This window comes from Oncorhynchus tshawytscha, linkage group LG11 (genome assembly GCF_018296145.1).
Source record: "Oncorhynchus tshawytscha isolate Ot180627B linkage group LG11, Otsh_v2.0, whole genome shotgun sequence".
Lineage (NCBI taxonomy): Eukaryota > Metazoa > Chordata > Actinopteri > Salmoniformes > Salmonidae > Oncorhynchus > Oncorhynchus tshawytscha.
This window is the reverse complement of record NC_056439.1, coordinates 53,517,689-53,536,772: the sequence shown is the minus strand read 5'-3', so window position 1 is coordinate 53,536,772 and position 19,084 is coordinate 53,517,689. Positions and strand designations below refer to the sequence as shown.

Sequence of the window (19,084 nt, the reverse complement as noted above, 5' to 3'; positions counted from 1 at the left end):
TTCCAGGCCTAACTGGCTGTGTTGTTCCAGGCCTAACTGGCTGTGTTGTTCCAGGCCTAACTGGCTGTGTTGTTCCAGGCCTAACTGCTGTGTTGCCTTGGCTGTGTTCTCCGGGCCTAACTGGCTGTGTTCTCCGGGCCTAACTGGCTGTGTTGTTCCAGGCCTGTGTTGTTCCAGGTCTAACTGGCTGTGTTGTTCCAGGTCTAACTGGCTGTGTTGTTCCGGGCCTAACTGGCTGTGTTGTTCCAGATCTAACTGGCTGTTTTGTTCCAGGCCTAACTGGCTGTGTTGTTCCAGGCCTAACTGGCTGTGTTGTTCCAGGCCTAACTGGCTGTGTTGTTCCAGGCCTAACTGGCTGTGTTGTTCCAGGCCTAACTGGCTGTGTTGTTCCAGGCCTAACTGGCTGTGTTGTTGCAGGCCTAACTGGCTGTTTTGTTCTGGGCCTAACTGGCTGTGTTGTCCAGGCCTAACTGTGTTGGCTGTGTTGTTCCAGGTCTAACTGGCTGTGTTGTTCCAGGTCTAACTGGCTGTGTTGTTCCAGGCCTAACTGGCTGTGTTGTTCCAGGCCTAACTGGCTGTGTTGTACCAGGCCTAACTGGCTGAGTTGTTCCAGGTCTAACTGGTTGTGTTGTTCCAGGCCTAACTGGCTGTGTTGTTCCAGGTCTAACTGGCTGTGTTGTTCCAGGTCTAACTGGCTGTGATGTTCCAGGCCTAACTGGCTGTGTTGTTCCAGGCCTAACTGCTGTGTTGCCTTGGCTGTGTTCTCCGGGCCTAACTGGCTGTGTTCTCCGGGCCTAACTGGCTGTGTTGTCCCAGGTCTAACTGGCTGTGTTGTTCCAGGTCTAACTGGCTGTGTTGTTCCAGGTCTAACTGGCTGTGATGTTCCAGGCCTAACTGGCTGTGTTGTTCCAGGCCTAACTGCTGTGTTGCCTTGGCTGTGTTCTCCGGGCCTAACTGGCTGTGTTCTCCGGGCCTAACTGGCTGTGTTGTTCCAGGTCTAACTGGCTGTGTTGTTGCAGGCCTAACTGGCTGTGTTGTTCCAGGCCTAACTGGCTGTGTTGTTCCAGGCCTAACTGGCTGTGTTGTTCCAGGTCTAACTGGCTGTTTTGTTCTGGGCCTAACTGGCTGTTTTGTTCTGGGCCTAACTGGCTGTGTTGTTCTTGGCCTAACTGTGTTGGCTGTGTTGTTCCAGGTCTAACTGGCTGTGTTGTTCCGGGCCTAACTGTGCTGGCTGTGTTGTTCCAGGTCTAACTGGCTGTGTTGTTCCGGGCCTAACTGGCTGTGTTGTTCCAGGCCTAACTGGCTGTGTTGTTCCAGGTCTAACTGGCTGTGTTGTTCCAGGTCTAACCGGCTGTGTTGTTCCAGGTCTAACTGGCTGTGTTGTTCCGGGCCTAACTGGCTGTGTTGTTCCAGGTCTAACTGGCTGTGTTGTTCCAGGTCTAACCGGCTGTGTTGTTCCAGGTCTAACTGGCTGTGTTGTTCCGGGCCTAACTGGCTGTTTTGTTCCAGGCCTAACTGCTGTGTTGCCTTGGCTGTGTTCTCCGGGCCTTACTGGCTGTGTTCTCCAGGCCTAACTGGCTGTGTTGTTCCAGGTCTAACTGGCTGTGTTGTTCCAGGTCTAACTGGCTGTGTGGTTCCAGGTCTAACTGGCTGTGTTGTTCCAGGACTAACTGGCTGTGTTGTTCCAGGTCTAACTGGCTGTGTTGTTCCAGGTCTAACTGGCTGTGTTGTTCCAGGCCTAACTGGCTGTGTTGTTACAGGCCTGTGTTGTTCCAGGCCTAACTGGCTGTGTTGTTCCAGGTCTAACTGGCTGTGTTGTTCCAGGTCTAATTGGCTGTGTGGTTCCAGGTCTAACTGGCTGTGTTGTTCCAGGTCTAACTGACTGTGTTGTTCCAGGTCTAACTGGCTGTGTTGTTCCAGGTCTAACTGGCTGTGTTGTTCCAGGTCTAACTGGCTGTGTTGTTCCAGACCTAACTGGCTGTGTTGTTCCGGGCCTAACTGTGCTGGCTGTGTTGTTCCGGGCCTAACTGGCTGTGTTGTTCCAGGCCTAACTGGCTGTGTTGTTCCAGGCCTAACTGGCTGTGTTGTTCCAGGCCTAACTGGCTGTGTTGTTCCAGGCCTAACTGGCTGTGTTGTTCCAGGTCTAACTGTGCTGACTGTGTTGTTCCAGGTATAACTGTGCTGACTGTGTTGTTCCAGGCCTAACTGGCTGTGTTGTTCCAGGCCTAACTGGCTGTGTTGTTCCAGGTCTAACTGGCTGTGTTGTTCCGGGCCTAACTTGCTGTGATGTTCCGGTCCTAACTGGCTGTGTTGTTACAGGCCTGTGTTGTTCCAGGCCTAACTGGCTGTGTTGTTCCGGGCCTAACTGGCTGTGTTGTTCCGGGCCTAACTGGCTGTGTTGTTACAGGCCTGTGTTGTTCCAGGCCTAACTGGCTGTGTTGTTCCAGGTCTAACTGGCTGTGTTGTTCCGGGCTTAACTGGCTGTGTTGTTCCAGGCCTAACTGGCTGTGTTGTTCTGGGCCTAACTGGCTGTGTTGATCCAGGTCTAACTGCCAGTGTTGTTCCAGGCCTAACTGGCTGTGTTGTTCCAGGCCTAACTGGCTGTGTTGTTCCAGGCCTAACTGGCTGTGTTGTTCCGGGCCTGACTGCCTGTGTTGTTCCAGGCCTGTGTTGTTCCAGGCCTGTGTTGTTCCAGGCCTGTGTTGTTACAGGCCTAACTGGCTGTGTTGTTCCAGGCCTGTGTTGTTCCAGGCCTGTGTTGTTCCAGGCCTAACTGGCTGTGTTGTTCCAGGCCTGTGTTGTTCCATGCCTGTGCTGTTCCAGGCCTGTGTTCTTACAGGCCTAACTGGCTGTGTTGTTAGAGGCCTGTGTTGTTACAGGCCTGTGTTGTCCCAGGCCTAACTGGCTGTGTTGTTCCAGGCCTGTGTTGTTCCAGGTCTAACTGGCTGTGTTGTTCCAGGTCTAACTGGCTGTGTTGTTCCAGGCCTAACTGGCTGTGTTGTTACAGGCCTTTGTTGTTCCAGGTCTAACTGGCTGTGTTGTTCCAGGTCTAACTGGCTGTGTTGTTCCAGGCCTAACTGTGCTGACTGTGTTCTCCAGGCCTAACTGTGCTGGCTGTGTTCTCCAGGCCTAACTGTGCTGGCTGTGTTCTCCAGGCCTAACTGTGCTGGCTGTGTTCTCCAGGCCTAACTGTGTTGGCGTTGTTCTCCAGGCCTAACTGTGCTGGCTTTGTTCTCCAGGCCTAACTGTGTTGGCTGTGTTCTCCAGGCCTAACTGTGCTGGCTGTGTTCTCCAGGCCTAACTGTGCTGGCTGTGTTCTCCAGGCCTAACTGTGTTGGCATTGTTCTCCAGGCCTAACTGTGCTGGCTGTGTTCTCCAGGCCTAACTATGTTGGCTGTGTTCTCCAGGCCTAACTGTGCTGGCTGTGTTCTCCAGGCCTAACTGTGCTGGCTGTGTTCTCCAGGCCTAACTGTGCTGGCGTTGTTCTCCAGGCCTAACTGTGCTGGCTTTGTTCTCCAGGCCTAACTGTGTTGGCTGTGTTCTCCAGGCCTAACTGTGCTGGCTGTGTTCTCCAGGTCTAACTGTGATGGCTGTGTTCTCCAGGCCTAACTGTGCTGGCTGTGTTCTCCAGGCCTAACTGTGTTGGCATTGTTCTCCAGGCCTAACTGTGCTGGCTGTGTTCTCCAGGCCTAACTATGTTGGCTGTGTTCTCCAGGCCTAACTGTGCTGGCTGTGTTCTCCAGGCCTAACTGTGCTGGCTGTGTTCTCCAGGCCTAACTGTGCTGGCTGTGTTCTCCAGGCCTAACTGTGCTGGCTGTGTTCTCCAGGCCTAACTGTGCTTGCTGTGTTCTCCAGGCCTAACTGTGCTGGCTGTGTTCTCCAGGCCTAACTGTGTTGGCTGTGTTCTCCAGGCCTAACTGTGTTGGCTGTGTTCTCCAGGCCTAACTGTGTTGGCTGTGTTCTCCAGGCCTAACTGTGTTGGCTGTGTTCTCCAGGCCTAACTATGTTGGCTGTGTTCTCCAGGCCTAACTGTGCTGGCTGTGTTCTCCAGGCCTAACTGTGCTGGCTGTGTTCTCCAGGCCTAACTGTGCTGGCTGTGACAGTGCTGTTCCTCATTCAAATTGAATGTCAGTTGATTTGAATGTTAATGAAAGGCAGACTGAATACTGAACTTCCTGCTTTGCCTCCATGGAGACAGACAGTAGAGATAAATAGAGGACTTGTCTTTGTATCTGTGCCATTATACAGGCTGTGACAGCATGGGCAGCTCCATTGAGGCTATCTCCATTTTGAAGTAGTAAATTTTTTTAATTCATGATTGGCAGATCCCTCCTGATGACCCGGTTGGACATGACTCCAACAGGGTCACCAGGAGGTATCAGCCAATGAAGTTCGAACTCTCACCCAGTTGACTTCATTAAAATGGGTGGAAGCCCTGAATCGTTCAGACCATACTAATATGTCCTTTTAGCCACTAGAGTCATCTATCATTCTCTATGGGACAGACTCAAAATGGCTGCCAGACAAGTCTACCCATTATGGCATCATTGACATGAATGTGGATGTCCAGCCCATTCTACTCGTTGTAATTCTGTGGCGTTTCCCCGACAGTGGCTGATAGGAGACAGGGAGACCCACTGTGGGATCATCTGTTCCAGGACACAGGGCAAGCCGGTGTGTGGCTCTGATGGACGGAGCTACGATACCGGCTGTGACCTGCAGAGGGCGCGCTGCAAGGACCGTTCTCTGACGCTGGCACACCGCGGACGATGTCGAGGTGAGGCTGAGACCCACATACATACATTATGTAGGAGCGCTATACACACGCACACACACACAAGCACATGCACACAAGCACACACACACACGCGCGCACTCACGTGCACACACACATTGTGGCTGGTCTTTGGTGTTTCAGGTAAAAACTCGGTGAGGATTGACCAGCTTCCAGTAGTTCCTGCTCCAACATCAGTCTCAGAGGGGAAGAACCTGGAACTGGAAGGTCTGTCTGTCTGTCTGTCTGTCTGTCTGTCTGTCTGTCTGTCTGTCTGTCTGTCTGTCTGTCTGTCTGTCTGTCTGTCTGTCTCTAGTAATATTTCTGTCTTTGGGGGCGCTGGTCTAAAGTAGTGCACTATATAGGGAATAGGGCTCTGGTCTAAAGTAGTGCCCTATATAGGGAATAGGGCTCTGGTCTAAAGTAGTGCACTATATAGGGAATAGGGCTCTGGTCTAAAGTAGTGCACTATATAGGGAATAGGGCTCTGGTCTAAAGTAGTGCACTATATAGGGAATAGGGTTCTGGTCTAAAGTAGTGTACTATATAGGGAATAGGGCTCTGGTCTAAAGTAGTGCCCTATATAGAGAATAGGGTTCTGGTCTAAAGTAGTGCACTATATAGGGAATAGGGCTCTGGTCTAAAGTAGTGCACTATATAGAGAATAGGGCTCTGGTCTAAAGTAGTGTACTATATAGGGAATAGGGTGCCATTTCAGTCACATCCACAATGCGGACAGAGCTGTTGAACTCAAGCCCAGGCCAGGTCCACGTGAACTGCTGGTGATTTGCTGAATCTGAAATCCTACGGGAGGGCTGTGATTGGCTAATGACCTTTTACATGTATAAATGTTATATTTCTTCCAAAGTAACAGAACCCACTCTGCTACCTAGTCTTCTAAAATAACAGAGCCCTTTTCCAATCCTAATGTGGGGTTGAAATAATGAAAAACTATGTACCAAATCTATTAATTTTAAAATGTTGATTACTTCTCCTTGCCATTATCGTTCACCTGATAGACAGCAATTGTTTTACTAACGTATGATTGGGGTTCCTGGGTTGCCGGTTTGCATCGGAGGGGGTCCCTGGACCATCAACATACATATTTAAAATGTTGTTAAAATGTTGAAAAAATCCTGAGATATACTCCATATTTTAGAGCACACAATAGGGAGTATAATGAGGCCAAGATGTGGTCCACACCATGTACGGGTCAGTGATCATATGGTCTGCACCATGTACGGGTCACAGATCATATGGTCTGCACCATGTACGGGTCACAGATCATATGGTCTGCACCATGTACGGGTCACAGATCATATGGTCTAATGACTCCAAGATGTGGTCTGCACCATGTACGGGTCACAGATCATATGGTCTGCACCATGTACGGGTCACAGATCATATGGTCTAATGACTCCAAGATGTGGTCTGCACCATGTACGGGTCACAGATGATATGGTCTGCACCATGTACGGGTCACAGATCATATGGTCTAATGACTCCAAGATGTGGTCTGCACCATGTACGGGTCACAGATCATATGGTCTGCACCATGTACGGGTCACAGATCATATGGTCTGCACCATGTACGGGTCACAGATCATATGGTCTGCACCATGTACGGGTCACAGATCATATGGTCTGCACCATGTACGGGTCACAGATCATATGGTCTGCACCATGTACGGGTCACAGATCATATGGTCTGCACCATGTACGGGTCACAGATCATATGGTCTGCACCATGTACGGGTCACAGATCATATGGTCTGCACCATGTACGGGTCACAGATCATATGGTCTGCACCATGTACGGGTCACAGATCATATGGTCTAATGACTCCAAGATGTGGTCTGCACCATGTACGGGTCACAGATCATATGGTCTGCACAATGTACGGGTCACAGATCATATGGCCTAATGACTCCAAGATGTGGTCTGCACCATGTACGGGTCACAGATCATATGGTCTGCACCATGTACGGGTCACAGATCATATGGCCTAATGACTCCAAGATGTGGTCTGCACCATGTACGGGTCACAGATCATATGGTCTTACAGGAAGCATGTATATAGGTTTAAAATGAGCTTTAAACATTTTCATTGTGAATCAAATAAAATAAATGTTTTCTCATAGAAATGTACGAAACATGTTAAACATCTTTCATCCTAGTGAAGTTTTTATGTGAAAATTGACAGAACATTCTGTGATACCAAAATCGTGCCATTTTCCCATGATGTCGAGCAAAAGAGGCACTGGGTATGTTTTTAAACGTCTGGAATATACTGTCAAATTAAGTGTTGAGATTTCAGTATAAAGTAGGTGCACAGAGAGTGTGTGTTGCTAGCAGAGGTGAGCCAGTGGGTTGGGATGTTGTTTCAGTTAATACAAGTACAGATCTAGGATGTTAATTTGAGCCAGTTTGTTACAGCAGAAAGAGTATCCTGCAGCCACAGGAAATGTGAACTATTATGTAGTTAATAATTCATTTACATTTTTGTATGGGTTGATGCATTTTTCTTTAGGGGAAATCAAGTCTTACATTTCAAAGTGGATATAAAACAAACTTTAGAAGCGTTTTTAAAACAAAAAAAATAATACAATACACATTTTAAGAATTCACAGCAACTAAATACTGATCAAATTAAGGTCCTACCTTTGTATACCTGTTGTGCATGCTGGGACAGTGAATGCAGGTATACCTGTCCTCTGGTTGTGCATGCTGGGACAGTGAATGCAGGTATACCTGTCCTCTGGTTGTGCATGCTGGGACAGTGAATGCAGGTGTACCTGTCCTCTGGTTGTGCATGCTGGGACAGTGAATGCAGGTATACCTGTCCTCTGGTTGTGCACGCTGGGACAGTGAATGCAGGTATACCTGTCCTCTGGTTGTGCATGCTGGGACAGTGAATGCAGGTATACCTGTCCTCTGGTTGTGCATGCTGGGACAGTGAATGCAGGTATACCTGTCCTCTGGTTGTGCATGCTGGGACAGTGAATGCAGGTATACCTGTCCTCTGGTTGTGCATGCTGGGACAGTGAATGCAGGTATACCTGTCCTCTGGTTGTGCATGCTGGGACAGTGAATGCAGGTATACCTGTCCTCTGGTTGTGCATGCTGGGACAGTGAATGCAGGTGTACCTGTCCTCTGGTTGTGCATGCTGGGACAGTGAATGCAGGTATACCTGTCCTCTGGTTGTGCATGCTGGGACAGTGAATGCAGGTATACCTGTCCTCTGGTTGTGCATGCTGGGACAGTGAATGCAGGTATACCTGTCCTCTGGTTGTGCATGCTGGGACAGTGAATGCAGGTATACCTGTCCTCTGGTTGTGCATGCTGGGACAGTGAATGCAGGTGTACCTGTCCTCTGGTTGTGCATGCTGGGACAGTGAATGCAGGTGTACCTGTCCTCTGGTTGTGCATGCTGGGACAGTGGATGCAGGTATACCTGTCCTCTGGTTGTGCATGCTGGGACAGTGAATGCAGGTGTACCTGTCCTCTGGTTGTGCATGCTGGGACAGTGAATGCAGGTATACCTGTCCTCTGGTTGTGCATGCTGGGACAGTGAATGCAGGTATACCTGTCCTCTGGTTGTGCATGCTGGGACAGTGAATGCAGGTATACCTGTCCTCTGGTTGTGCATGCTGGGACAGTGAATGCAGGTATACCTGTCCTCTGGTTGTGCATGCTGGGACAGTGAATGCAGGTATACCTGTCCTCTGGTTGTGCATGCGGGGACAGTGAATGCAGGTATACCTGTCCTCTGGTTGTGCATGCTGGGACAGTGAATGCAGGTATACCTGTCCTCTGGTTGTGCATCCTGGGACAGTGAATGCAGGTATACCTGTCCTCTGGTTGTGCATGCTGGGACAGTGAATGCAGGTATACCTGTCCTCTGGTTGTGCATGCTGGGACAGTGAATGCAGGTATACCTGTCCTCTGGTTGTGCATGCTGGGACAGTGAATGCAGGTATACCTGTCCTCTGGTTGTGCATGCTGGGACAGTGAATGCAGGTATACCTGTCCTCTGGTTGTGCATGCTGGGACAGTGAATGCAGGTATACCTGTCCTCTGGTTGTGCATGCTGGGACAGTGAATGCAGGTATACCTGTCCTCTGGTTGTGCATGCTGGGACAGTGAATGCAGGTATACCTGTCCTCTGGTTGTGCATGCTGGGACAGTGAATGCAGGTATACCTGTCCTCTGGTTGTGCATGCTGGGACAGTGAATGCAGGTATACCTGTCCTCTGGTTGTGCATGCTGGGACAGTGAATGCAGGTATACCTGTCCTCTGGTTGTGCATGCTGGGACAGTGAATGCAGGTATACCTGTCCTCTGGTTGTGCATGCTGGGACAGTGAATGCAGGTTTACCTGTCCTCTGGTTGTGCATGCTGGGACAGTGAATGCAGGTATACCTGTCCTCTGGTTGTGCATGCTGGGACAGTGAATGCAGGTATACCTGTCCTCTGGTTGTGCATGCTGAGACAGTGAATGCAGGTATACCTGTCCTCTGGTTGTGCATACTGGGACAGTGAATGCAGGTATACCTGTCCTCTGGTTGTGCATGCTGGGACAGTGAATGCAGGTATACCTGTCCTCTGGTTGTGCATGCTGGGACAGTGAATGCAGGTATACCTGTCCTCTGGTTGTGCATGCTGGGACAGTGAATGCAGGTATACCTGTCCTCTGGTTGTGCATGCTGGGACAGTGAATGCAGGTATACCTGTCCTCTGGTTGTGCATGCTGAGACAGTGAATGCAGGTATACCTGTCCTCTGGTTGTGCATGCTGGGACAGTGAATGCAGGTATACCTCTCCTCTGGTTGTGCATGCTGGGACAGTAAATGCAGGGCAGGTGTACCTGTAGTTCAGTGGAGGCTCATAATAATGGCTGGAGCGTAGCAAATCAAACACCTGGAAACAACTCTGCTCCGGTCTTTACCACGAGCCCATCCTCCCTAATTAAGGAGCCACCAACCGTCTGTGCTGTAGTTTTCAATGCTGTGACAGTGAATGAATTCAGGTACAGTATACCTGTCCTTGTGTTTGTATTTCAGACGGAGGCCAGTCTAAGTGCAGGGTGGAGAGGAATCAGGCTCTGGAGCAGGCCAAGAGACCTCAGGAGTCCATCTTCATCCCAGAATGCAACGAGGACGGAACCTTCGCCCAGGTCTGTCTCTCTCAGGAATCTTCATCTCTGGGAGCCAATTGCAAAACCCCGGAAACTTTGCAGGAAATCAAAAATCCCGGTTGGAGGAATTATGGGAGACTTTCTCTGTTGTTTTTTTGTTGTTGAAAAACCTGGACATTTTGGGATACCATTGTCATGGACCCTCCAGTATGTATACATGTACCTGTTTCCCACCTGTCTCTGTCCTGTGCTTTCTGCTCTCTACAGGTGCAGTGTCACACTCTGACAGGATACTGCTGGTGTGTCACCACCGACGGCAAACCAGTCAGCGGTTCCTCCGTGCACAACAGGACCCCTGTGTGTTCAGGTACCTTGAGAGATTAGAGACACGGCTGGGTGTTCAGGTACCGTTAGAGATTAGAGACAGGGCTGGGTGTTCAGGTACCGTTAGAGATTAGAGACAGGGCTGGGTGTTCAGGTACCGTTAGAGATTAGAGTCAGGGCTGGGTGTTCAGGTACCGTTAGAGATTAGAGTCAGGGCTGGGTGTTCAGGTACCGTTAGAGATTAGAGACAGGGCTGGGTGTTCAGGTACCGTTAGAGATTAGAGTCAGGGCTGGGTGTTCAGGTACCGTTAGAGATTAGAGTCAGGGCTGGGTGTTCAGGTACCGTTAGAGATTAGAGTCAGGGCTGGGTGTTCAGGTACCGTTAGAGATTAGAGACAGGGCTGGGTGTTCAGGTACCGTTAGAGATTAGAGTCAGGGCTGGGTGTTCAGGTACCGTTAGAGATTAGAGTCAGGGCTGGGTGTTCAGGTACCGTTAGAGATTAGAGTCAGGGCTGGGTGTTCAGGTACCGTTAGAGATTAGAGACAGGGCTGGGTGTTCAGGTACCGTTAGAGATTAGAGTCAGGGCTGGGTGTTCAGGTACCGTTAGAGATTAGAGTCAGGGCTGGGTGTTCAGGTACCGTTAGAGATTAGAGTCAGGGCTGGGTGTTCAGGTACCGTTAGAGATTAGAGACAGGGCTGGGTGTTCAGGTACCGTTAGAGATTAGAGTCAGGGCTGGGTGTTCAGGTACCGTTAGAGATTAGAGTCAGGGCTGGGTGTTCAGGTACCGTTAGAGATTAGAGTCAGGGCTGGGTGTTCAGGTACCGTTAGAGATTAGAGACAGGGCTGGGTGTTCAGGTACCGTTAGAGATTAGAGTCAGGGCTGGGTGTTCAGGTACCGTTAGAGATTAGAGTCAGGGCTGGGTGTTCAGGTACCGTTAGAGATTAGAGTCAGGGCTGGGTGTTCAGGTACCGTTAGAGATTAGAGTCAGGGCTGGGTGTTCAGGTACCGTTAGAGATTAGAGACAGGGCTGGGTGTTCAGGTACCGTTAGAGATTAGAGTCAGGGCTGGGTGTTCAGGTACCGTTAGAGATTAGAGACAGGGCTGGGTGTTCAGGTACCGTTAGAGATTAGAGACAGGGCTGGGTGTTCAGGTACCGTTAGAGATTAGAGACAGGGCTGGGTGTTCAGGTACACATGGAACTGTTGGCAGAGCTGTACCAGGCTACTGTCCTGCATGGTAGGGTATATACAGTTGAAGTCGGAAGTTTACATACACTTAGGGTGGAGTCATTAAAACTTGTTTTTCAACCACTCCACAAATTTCTTGTTAACAAACTATAGTTTTGGCAAGTCGGTTAGGACATCTACTTTGTGCATGACACAAGTAATTTTACCAACAATTGTTTACAGACAGATTATTTCACTTATAATTCACTGTTTCACAATTCCAGTGGGTCAGAAGTTTACATACACTAAGTTGACTGTGCCTTTAAACAGCTTGGAAAATTCCAGAAAATAATGTCATGGCTTTAGAAGCTTCTGATAGGCTAATTGACATAATTTGAGTCAATTGGAGGTGTACCTGTGGATGTATTTCAAGGCCTACCTTCAAACTCAGTGCCTCTTTGCTTGACATCATGGGAAAATCAAAAGAAATCAGCCAAGATCTCAGAAAACAATTTGTAAACCTCCACAAGTCTGGTTCATCCTTGGGAGCAATTTCCAAATGCCTGAAGGTACCATGTTCATCTGTACAAACAATAGTACGCAAGTATAAACACCATGGGACCACGCAACCGTCATACCACTCAGGAAGGAGACGCTTTCTGTCTCCTGGAGATGAACGTAATTTGGTGCGGAAAGTGCAAATCAATCCCAGAACTACAGCAATAGATCTTGTGAAGATGCTGGAGGAAACAGGTACAAAAGTATCTATATCCACAGTAAAACAAGTCCTATATCAACACAACCTGAAAGGACGCTCAGCAAGGAAGAAGCCACTGCTCCAAAACCGCCATAAAAAAGCCAGACTACGGTTTGCAACTGCAAATGGGGACAAAGTTCGTACTTTTTGGAGAAATGTCCTCTGGTCTGATGAAACAAAAATAGAACTGTTTGGCCATAATGACCATCGTTATGTTTGGAGGAAAAAGGGGTAGGCTTGCAAGCTGAAGAACACCATCCCATCCGTGAAGCACGGGGGTGGCAGCATCATGTTGTGGTGGTGCTTTGCTACAGGAGGGACTGGTGCACTTCACAAAATATATGGCATCACGAGGAAAGAAAATTATGTGGATATATTGAAGCAACATCTCAAGACATCAGTCAGGAAGTTAAAGCTTGCCACAAAGTTGTGGCAAAATGGCTTAAGAACAACAAAGTCAAGGTATTGGAGTGGCCATCACAACGCCATGACCTCAATCCCATAGACAATTGTGGGCAGAACTGAAAAAGCATGTGCGAGCAAGGAGGCCTACAAACCTGACTGAGTTACACCAGCTCTGTCAGGAAGAATGGGCCAAAATTCACCCAACTTATTGTGGGAAGCTTGTGGAAGGCTACCTGAAACATTTGACCCAAGTTAAACAATTTAAAGGCAACGCTACTAAATACTAATTGAGTGTAATGTAAACTTCTAACCCACTGGGAAACGCTGAAATAAATAATTCTGTCTACTATTATTCTGACATTTCACATTCTTTAAATAAAGTGGTGGTCCTAACTGACCTAAGACAGGGGATTTGTACTAGTATTAAACGTCAGGAATAGTGAAAAACTGAGTTTAAATGTATTTGGCTAAGGTGTATGTAAACTTCCGACTTCAACTGTACATACATATGTGCTATCCTAGTCGTAAGGTGACTAGAGGGGCATAGTGAACTCTATCCAAAAGGTCCAGCTCTGGGGATGGGGGAAGTGTTTCCAGCTGCCATCTCAGGACTAATTGTGTCCTTGCTCTCCTCTCCTCTCTCTCCTCATTCCTATCCTCTCTCTCCTCACCCCTCTCCTCATTCCTGTCCTCTCTCTCCTCACCCCTCTCCTCATTCCTGTCCTCTCTCTCCTCACCCCTCTCCTCATTCCTGTCCTCTCTCTCCTCACCCCTCTCCTCATTCCTGTCCTCTCTCTCCTCACCCCTCTCCTCATTCCTGTCCTCTCTCTCCTATCTCCCTTCTCCTCTCCTGTTTCTTAATTTTTCCACAGTCAGAAAGCCTCTCTCTCTAAAGCCCTCCTCTCACCCCCTCGATCAGTTCTTAGGCAGGCAGACACTGGAACTGGATTGGAACACTTTCTGATAATGACTGTTATTTTCCCACTGAGAGAAAGAGATCATTCTCTGAGCTTAGTATGGCTAGTGCCAGATAGGAGCTGCTGAGCTAACACAGGTGGGAGAAAGGGAGGAGAAAGAGATCATTCTCTGAGCTTAGTATGGCTAGTGCCGGATAGGAGCTGCTGAGCTAACACAGGTGGGAGAAAGGGAGGAGAAAGAGATCATTCTCTGAGCTTAGTATGGCTAGTGCCGGATAGGAGCTGCTGAGCTAACACAGGTGGGAGAAAGGGAGGAGAAAGAGATCATTCTCTGAGCTTAGTATGGCTAGTGCCGGATAGGAGCTGCTGAGCTAACACAGGTGGGAGAAAGGGAGGAGAAAGAGATCATTCTCTGAGCTTAGTATGGCTAGTGCCGGATAGGAGCTGCTGAGCTAACACAGGTGGGAGAAAGGGAGGAGAAAGAGATCATTCTCTGAGCTTAGTATGGCTAGTGCCAGATAGGAGCTGCTGAGCTAACACAGGTGGGAGAAAGGGAACACACGCTTACCTCTGGCTACTGAGACAAGAACCAGCACCCCTGTCTCTATTCTCTTTGATTCACCTGCTCCACATTCTACACCACGCCTTCTTCCTGCCCATTCCTCCAATCAGCATCCTCCTCTCCCATTCTTCCAATCAGCATCAACAACAATTGCAATCCAGCACGGAAACATGTCCAGTCATGGCCATGAACAAAATCATTTGGTATTTTGGGAATGCATTTACTGCAATGTACAGTACATGTGATAAATCCACTGAGATCGTACACTCCTTTGTCCTGCATAAGGTCCAATATCTTCATTATTGTTTCTTGCAAATGTATTTATTTCACTCTGTTGTGTTACGAATGAGCACGGTTATCCGGACATCCGAACGAACGTTAGTATTAGATTACTTGAGTGGTAAACTGTTTTAGATTTTTGTTTTTCCTGACATTGCCCTGTCCTGACATCGCCCTGCCCTGACATCGCTATGCCCTGACATCGCCCTGCCCTGACATCGCCCTGCCCTGACATCGCCCTGCCCTGACATCGCCCTGCCCTGACATTGCCCTGCCCTGACATCGCCCTGCCCTGACATCGCCCTGCCCTGACATCGCCCTGCCCTGACATCGCCCTGCCCTGACATCGCCCTGCCCTGACATCGCCCTGCCCTGACATCGCTCTGCCCTGACATCGCCCTGCCCTGACATTGCCCTGCCCTGACATCGCCCTGCCCTGACATCGCCCTGCCCTGACATTGCCCTGCCCTGACATTGCCCTGCCCTGACATTGCCCTGCCCTGACATCGCCCTGCCCTGACATCGCTATGCCCTGACATCGCCCTGCCCTGACATCGCCATGCCCTGACATCGCTATGCCCTGACATCGCCCTGCCCTGACATCGCCCTGCCCTGACATCGCCATGCCCTGACATCGCTATGCCCTGACATCGCCCTGCCCTGACATCGCCCTGTCCTGACATCGCCCTGCCCTGACATTGCCATGCCCTGACATCGCCCTGCCCTGACATCGCTATGCCCTGACATCGCTATGCCCTGACATCGCCCTGCCCTGACATCGCTATGCCCTGACATCGCTATGCCCTGACATCGCCCTGCCCTGACATCGCTATGCTATTATCTTCAAATAGCATTTCCATGCCTGCCCCTTAACAGTTTCCACAAGACACAGATCAATGCAAAACACCAAATAAACGTTTAGTAAAATAATACATTCTATATCATGATAAAAATCAGACTTGTTGTTTTTAGCGAAAAACTACAGGATTTGCATCATTCTGATTGGTCAAGACTCAAGAGCGTTACATTTGTAAAAAAAATAATTTGAATTTAAACTATACGGATATGTGATAATAATATTTTAGGAATAGTGAAATAATGTGGAATGTGTGTGTCAAGTCTACAGACGGTCACATCTCCCAGTAACACTACAGCTGGTCACGGTTGGGATCAATTCCATCTCGCAGGTTGGCATTTATTGTCATGAATCTTGCCCTGTAGGCAGTTCTGCACTGGTCATTAGCTGGCACTGCCACAAAGTCACAAAATCTGATTTTAAATCTAAACCCTTAACCGTTTTGGCAAGATTCATGGCAATAAACGTCACCCTGCTTCAATTTCAGTTAGGAATTATATTTCAAATTCAACTGAATTTCCATTTCGCCTTCCAAAATGATCTTTTTTCCCCTCAACCATCTACACACAAAACCTCATGATGACAAAGTAAAAACATGTTTTAAAACATTTTTGCAAATGTGTTGAAAATGAAATACAGAAATATCTCATTTACATATAGAACCAGTCAAAAGTTTGGACACACCTACTCATTCCAGGATTTGTCTTTATATTTTCTATTTTCTACATTGTAGAATAATAGTGAAGACATAGACACTATGAAATAACTTATATGGAATCATGTAGTAACCAAAAAAAATGTTAAACAAATCAAAATATATTTTAGATTATTCAAAGTAGCCACTGTTTGCCTTGATGACAGATTTGCACACTATTGGTGTCCTCTCAACCAGCTTCATGAGGTAGTCACATGGAATGCATTTCAATTAAAAAGAAAAGCAGCCAGCAAGTGCTCAGCATATGTGGGAACTCCTTCAAGACTGTTCAATAAGTATTCCAGGTGATGCTGGTTGAGAGAATACCAAGAGTATGCAAAGTTCTTATAAAGGCAAAGTGTGGCTACTTTTAAGCATCTCAAATATATTTTCATTTGTGTAACACTTTTTTGCTTACTACATGATTCCATATGTGTTTTTGATGTTTTGATGTCTTCACTATTATTCTACAATGTAGAAAATAGTAAAAAATCAAGAAAAGCCCTTGAATGAGTAGGTGTCCAAACTTTTGACTGGTACTGTAAGTATTCACTCCACTGAGTCAATACTTTGTAAAATCACCTTTGGTAGCGATTATAGCAGTGAGTCTTTCTGGGTAAGTCTCGTAAGATCTTTCCACACCTGGATTGTGAAACATTTGCCAATTATTCTTTAAAACATTCTTCAAGCTCTGTCAAATTGGTTGTTGGTCATTGCTAGACAACCAATTTCAGGTCTTGCTGTAGATTTTCAAGTAGATTTCATTCAAAACTGTAACTCGGCACCTCAGGAACATTCCCTGTCTTCTTGGTAACCAACTCTAGTGTAGATTTGGCTTTGTGTTTTAGTTTTTTGTCCTGCTGAAAGATGAATTCATTTCCCAGTGTGTGGAAAGCAGACTGAACCAGGTTTTCCTCTAGGATTTTGCCTGTACTTAGCTCCATTCGGTTGATTTTTTTTATCCTGAAAAACTCCCCAGTCCTTAATAGTTCCAAGGATACCCATAACATGATGCAGCCACCACTATGCTTGAAAATATGGAGAATGGTACTCAGTAATGTGCTGTATTGGATTTGCCCCAAACATCACACTTTGTATTCAGGACAAAAAAGTAAATTGAGTTGCCTCGTTTTTTTTGCAGTATTACTTTAGTGCCTTGTGGTTAATCAGGATTTTGAATATATTCACATGACTTGGACTCACAAATTTGAAAATAAAATAACTTGAAACTTGACTTGGACTTGGAGCCTCAAAACTCGGGACTCTACTTTGACTTGAGATTAATGACTTGAATTTATCTGGCAATGTTTTCTAATGTTTTGTCACTCATTTTGTGGCACAGAGTGGATTACTCTCTACACCATAGACAGTAGCTGCAGCATCACCCTTGTGAAAAAAGCATCCAAGTTTCAACAGATTGACAAGTGAAATGCACACTCAGCATTCTGATTGGACCAGCAAACTGTCAATCGACACAGGTTGGGTGAGCTAGCGAACAGATTGCTGATTTGCTGTACAGCTATAGGATCGGGTACAGCGCAAACGTCAAAATATAGGAATCCATTATTACTGGGGCGAAGACACACGACTCTCCAAATCTGGAGAGCGCTTTGTTCTCTTGTTGAAATGTTGCTTTCACACGTTTAAATGCATAGGCCCTATGTGGTAAATCTATATTACATAATAATTAATAATTACTACAATAATTGCTAGCGTGACATCATTACATCCCCGTACAGTTTATTACAACATGTAGATTTATTTTTCATGTTTGATAGGCCTATTTTCATTTAGACAATCATTTATTGGCCCGCTCGGAGTGGGCATGATGTTTATAGTGCAGATGAACATTCGTAAGACTCATGAGGTAGAAGTTCTGTTTATTCAATTCAATTGATGTTTTCCTTTATTCATGTTTCCCAGGGTTCCGCGTGTCTCTGTCATTCTGGTTGTGCGTAGTAGGAGCCTCAGTGCGTGTCTCTGTCATTCTGGTTGTGCGTAGTAGGAGCGTGTGCCTCAGTGCGTATAGAAATAGGCTACGTGGAGTCAGAACGTTGAATAAGGATTGATGATGATTGAATAAGAGAAAAAAAAACAAGATGTACAGTTTTTTTTATGCAAAGCCACTACACAATACATTTATTGCACTATACCGGTGACAAACGGTGCCCACAAACTGTTAGGTCTGACATAAAGCTGTCCAACATAAAGCTGTCCCAACAGCTGTCCCAACAGCAGAGATTTCTTTACATGGAGTGAATCCACTGCTTACACCTGGCTCTCAGCGGAGCAGATTTACTGCCTTTAAAAAATAACATCGCTGATATGGCTGACTTGCTTAAACAAATGTAAATAAATTTTTACTGACAAACTATGGCATAAGGGAACGATAAGCGGATAAGAGACAATCCGTAGATTTGATCAAGGCATAAATAAGTGAGCTAAGACAGATGTAGTTAATATAACTATTTGTTCAGCACTTTTGAAATGTACATCGACAGAATTCAGAACATGATCCGTTCTTATCCGTTCTTACAGTATTCTCCTTGTACAGCAAGTCAGAACCGTAGGCTAAATAAACATGGCATATAAGCAGACAATGAAAGCTCTTACAAGTCAGAACAGTAGGCTAAGTTATGAGAGGGGAAAGTGACAACATTATTAGGGTGAGACACATGGGCTCCTAACAGCTTACTACACAACATACACTTAGTATTACTTTCTTATCTACAGTATACATATCTCCCTGGCATATTACATCATTTATAGAGCAGTATACAAGACATTTTTGGACTCACCTTGTTGTGCTGCTCACTTCAACAGAAATGTGGTGCAGCAGTCCTTCTTGTGGGCAAATTTTGTAATCAAACTTTGTCATCAAGGTCTGGCATTCTCTGGATTTATGGTGCTTTCAAGACAACTGAAAAAAAAACAAGGTCGAATCATGACGTCAGTGATCTTCAGGTCGGAGCTCTAGAAAGAGGCCCGAGTTCCCGATTTGCAATTCAGAAGTTGGATGACTGTTCAACACGTATTTTCCCAGTCAGAGCTCGTTTTGTTCCACGTTCCCAGTTGTCTTGAACTCACTGAACTCTGAGATTTCCCAGTTCCGAGTTTCCAGTTGTCTTGCATTGACAGCATGGCCAATGTATTACGCTTTTCTGGCCCATGGTGTTGCATGTGAATGTTTATCCATTTAAGCTTGGAA

At 47.1% G+C, this 19,084-nt stretch overlaps 1 protein-coding gene across 13 annotated transcripts in view; it reads left to right on the top strand.

Moving 5' to 3' along the window:
* Positions 1-19,084, top strand: part of smoc1 (SPARC related modular calcium binding 1) — a 180,082-nt gene that overhangs the window by 56,549 nt on the left and 104,449 nt on the right. For all 13 annotated transcript variants that reach the window (XM_042330355.1, XM_042330354.1, XM_042330352.1 and 10 more), the window contains exons 2-5: positions 4,612-4,777; positions 4,919-5,002; positions 9,840-9,952; positions 10,181-10,280. In XM_042330355.1, the coding sequence (XP_042186289.1) occupies positions 4,612-4,777; positions 4,919-5,002; positions 9,840-9,952; positions 10,181-10,280 (463 nt within the window). The remainder of the gene's footprint in view (positions 1-4,611; positions 4,778-4,918; positions 5,003-9,839; positions 9,953-10,180; positions 10,281-19,084) is intronic.